Source organism: Hyalella azteca, unplaced genomic scaffold, assembly GCF_000764305.2.
Source record: "Hyalella azteca isolate HAZT.00-mixed unplaced genomic scaffold, Hazt_2.0.2 contig8891, whole genome shotgun sequence".
Classification (NCBI taxonomy): Eukaryota; Metazoa; Arthropoda; class Malacostraca; order Amphipoda; family Hyalellidae; genus Hyalella; species Hyalella azteca.
The window spans coordinates 12,137-15,967 of NW_025938974.1; the positions used below are offsets into that span (position 1 = coordinate 12,137).

Genomic DNA, 3,831 nt, shown 5'->3' on the forward strand with positions numbered 1-3,831 from the left:
AACATTTATTGCACCTATTCATTACGTCAGCTTTCAAAATGAGGATAAACTCATTGGCAATTGGAGAAACTTATCAAAGAAGAGGCAATGCACAACAATGACATCGACATGACACTTGACTCAGTTGACTGACTAGACTACCGGTAGTGTACTTGGAAAATTTAGCATTCAAACCTTTAGATTCTGTGAACCTCATAATTTATACATTATTAGAACTTTAGACAACTCACAATATATCACGTAAAGTTTTCACTCAATAATAGACTCGAAGTGTATGAATAAAACCTAAGGAGTATAAAACTGAAGTGTACACTGGTCAGCATCTGTCTCTTATACACATCTAGATGTGTATAAGAGACAGGTTGAACGTTAAACCGTAGGTTGATTCTTTCTGACCCGTGCTACAAGGTTGAAATTAACGCCTGAGGTTTGAGCCTAAATCTTGACGTTTGAGATTCGTTCTTGGCAATTGAGGCTTTCCTAAAGAAGGCGAATATAAAAATAAATAACAAATAATCATCTAGACATTAGATATATCAATAACATAAAATCCGAATATTAAAAAACTATTCCAAAACTATTATTTATAAACTCTCATTACATCCTAGCACAACATACACCTTCGCTCCGGCTTTCCAAGCAACAATAATCATTGAACCTTAGCATTCCGTACATTTCGGCCGGTAAAGTCTAAACTAAAACGTCAAACGAATTTTCGAATAATGAACAAGCTCAAAGATGAGCGTTACGGACTGTTAATGTTAAGTTAATAATATTTAAAGATTTCTTTCCCTAATAATGTATTTTCAATCCTCCTGTATATGTCATAATCGGGGTTCGATGATGATCGAAATTCATCAGCATTAATTAGCGAAATGTATAAACATGTTTCGGAAATATCGTATTTACTCCTTTATATACTTTGCTGTTCAGTCTGACCATGCGTTAATTTGGCTCTGGAATATGCTTTATGAATATTTTAAAACTTTAGAACATCAGAATTTACTGACGGTAATTTTTTAGTTTTTTCTTAGTTTTACCCGAGTTTTAGTTTTACCCGAATGGTTTTTGCAAATGTGTAACTTTGTTTCAAAGGAGAAACTTTTGAGCAATCATGTAAATGAAATTCACTGCACATTAAATCGTAAATCACTAGAAGTCTCAAGTCAACTTGCTTGATGCAAAGAACGTTTTCTTTGACACCTGACTTTCATCTCTATTGATCATTTGGGTAAATAATTTATGATCGTCTAATCGAATCGCTATAATCAATTTGTTTGATTACACGCTAGTCAACCCCGACAAGATACTATCTCCTCTCAATTATCAACTGAAATCAATTATTTGATGTGGAGCGGCTGGTTTTCTTTGATAACCGAGCTATGTTGCCTTTATTGAACCTTAACGCAGATGTTTCAAATTTTGAAAGTTGATACGAAAGCAGGAACGATAATTGTTCTTCATCCTGTGCATGTCGAATTGACCTTAAAGTTATAGGTTAATTCGAATGGAGACAAATAATGGCTGCACAGAACACGCACCCGTGATTCCTATTGAATAGGGATTGTAACCATCCGACAACACAAAAATTCAAACAGCAGATATAGAAAAATGTAGGCACATGGAATAGGTTCAAATAGTTAGATATGACTCATGAACAAATATTTAATATTATGTCAAGTTTGATCATTGAACTTTGAAAATTGTGGGACAAGCAAACCTCCTCGTCCAGAACTCCAGATCATAAGCCTCTGGAAAACGGGATCAGATAGTTGACCGTATTTAATTCTTAATAACTTCTCAATTTCTATCATTGGTAACAAAAAAATTCCGCATCATTGATTCATAAATCAACTTTATTATCTGCTCATTTAAATCCCTTCATCATCCGACAGATCTGAAGGTAAAATGCCATGGTAAAGGCAAGGTGTACTGGAGAGAAACTAGTAATGGGTTTTCGAACATTTTTGAGGGCAAAGAAGAGTATTGTGAACAAGAGCTTGCTCCATCTTCTCCAGAAAGTGAGTGATGCATTTGAATTTTTCTCGTGAGCGCAGTTTTGTCAAATTTCCAAGTCGAAATTGATACTTGCAATCAGTTCATTCAAGTTAGATTTATTCTATAATACCACAGACGAGTACTTGAATTTTTTGGGATTAAGTGCTTGAATTTTTTTAGTACTTGATTTTTTTTAGGATTAAGTACTTGAATTTTTTTAGTACTTGAATTTTTTAGGATTAAGTACTTGAATTTTTTTAGTACTTGAATTTTTTAGGAACTAAGTTGATCTGTCTCTGCGGTATTCACTCATGAGCATATATTACTCTTGAATCATTCATGAAACTGATTTTGATTCTATAAAAAATCTATCAGTCACAATATCCTTCAAATTTTTCAATTTTAACACACTACAGGCTTAAAAATTTACATACCTTGTTCAAAGATAAAATCACTTACCTAAAATCATACGGAATAATGATTTGATCTAATAATAATGTGGGTTTGCAAGTCAGATGCTCGTTTCATTCGTTCGGAAGCCTGGCCAGCAACAATAGAGACGGGAACCCACGAGTTTGGCTTCGAATTCATCTTGCCTGTTGAGGCGCCCTCATCTTTCGAGAGCCCTCACAGCTACGTTAGGTACAAAGTCAAAGCCCTCGCCAAGCTGCCCTCGGCATCTGACAAGAAAGCTGAAACTTATTTCTCCTTCTGCCAGCCTTATGACCTTAACCGGGACCGTGCTGCCAAGGTGAACATTTGTCGATGTGTGAAATCAGATCAATAGAAATAATGAAAGTATTGGATCATCATGATTCCAAGTCATGATGATACAAAACTCCAATTAATCATCATGGTTGTAATAGAAACAAGAAAAAATTTGGAATCGGTACAGCATTTAATAAATTTTTCGATTTAATTATTCACATCAGAAAGCAATGAACGCGTGTTTTATAACGATATAAGTTGCTTATTCGGAAACTAAAAAACATTTTATATCACCATTTTAATTGTCGAAATTTTGTTATATGTATGTTTCAATTATTTCGTTTCCAGTTTGTTCGCATTCTGGCTTCAAATTCTTCTATAATCAAAAATATTTGTGCATTATATTTAATGAAATAATTTAACGGTGTGGTAAATTAGCTATTTAAAAAAGAGTAAAGGTTGAATTTATGATACTTGGAATTGCTACTATTATGAAACTTCGAATAAATCTGCCAAATTTTAATCAGTGTCCACAGGTTTCTACAATATTTAAATTATTTTTGGGAGGATACAGAAATGTACAGCATACTCCGATTAAGTATTAAAGTATTATTATTTATACGATTATAAAGGTATAGAGAAGCTAGTATAAACATTCCTACCTAAAAGCATAATGAAATTATACAGAACTAAAAACTATTGCTATTTCATGATCTTGTGCTGATTAATTGCTTCACAACGGATTTTAGTCATGACATTCAATTTAAATGTTTGACGAGACGCTGAAAATGTGACTTACATGTAGGGCACTTCATTATTAACAATTCTTTCACCTAGAAATCTAGGGATAGCTTATCGCTGAATTCGACCTTAAAAAACGTGAGATTTTTTTAGTTCAAAATGGTTGCATTTTAGATCTAAAAACCGTTGCATTTTAGACCTAAAAACCGATGCATTATAGATATTAAAACAATTAGATTTAAATTCCAAAAAAACGTTGGATATTAGCGTTTGCAAATCTGATTACAGGAGTATTTCAATCTGCGTAAGGAGCTGAGTTGGGGCATAAGGCCCCTGAAGCACGGGCCTGTCACGCTGGATCTGCAGAGCGCCAGCAAAGCGAGC

General features: G+C 33.9%; 1 protein-coding gene across 1 annotated transcript; it reads left to right on the forward strand.

Annotated features, from left to right (window-relative positions):
• Positions 1-1,906: 1,906 nt before the first annotated feature.
• Positions 1,907-3,825, forward strand: LOC108676170 (arrestin domain-containing protein 2-like; the record flags this gene model as incomplete). The annotated part of the gene is made up of 3 exons (XM_018164221.1): positions 1,907-2,021; positions 2,510-2,749; positions 3,736-3,825. Coding segments are annotated over exons 1-3 (438 nt in total), but the record flags the coding sequence as incomplete, so codon positions are not given.
• Between the last annotated feature and the right edge of the window lie 6 nt (positions 3,826-3,831).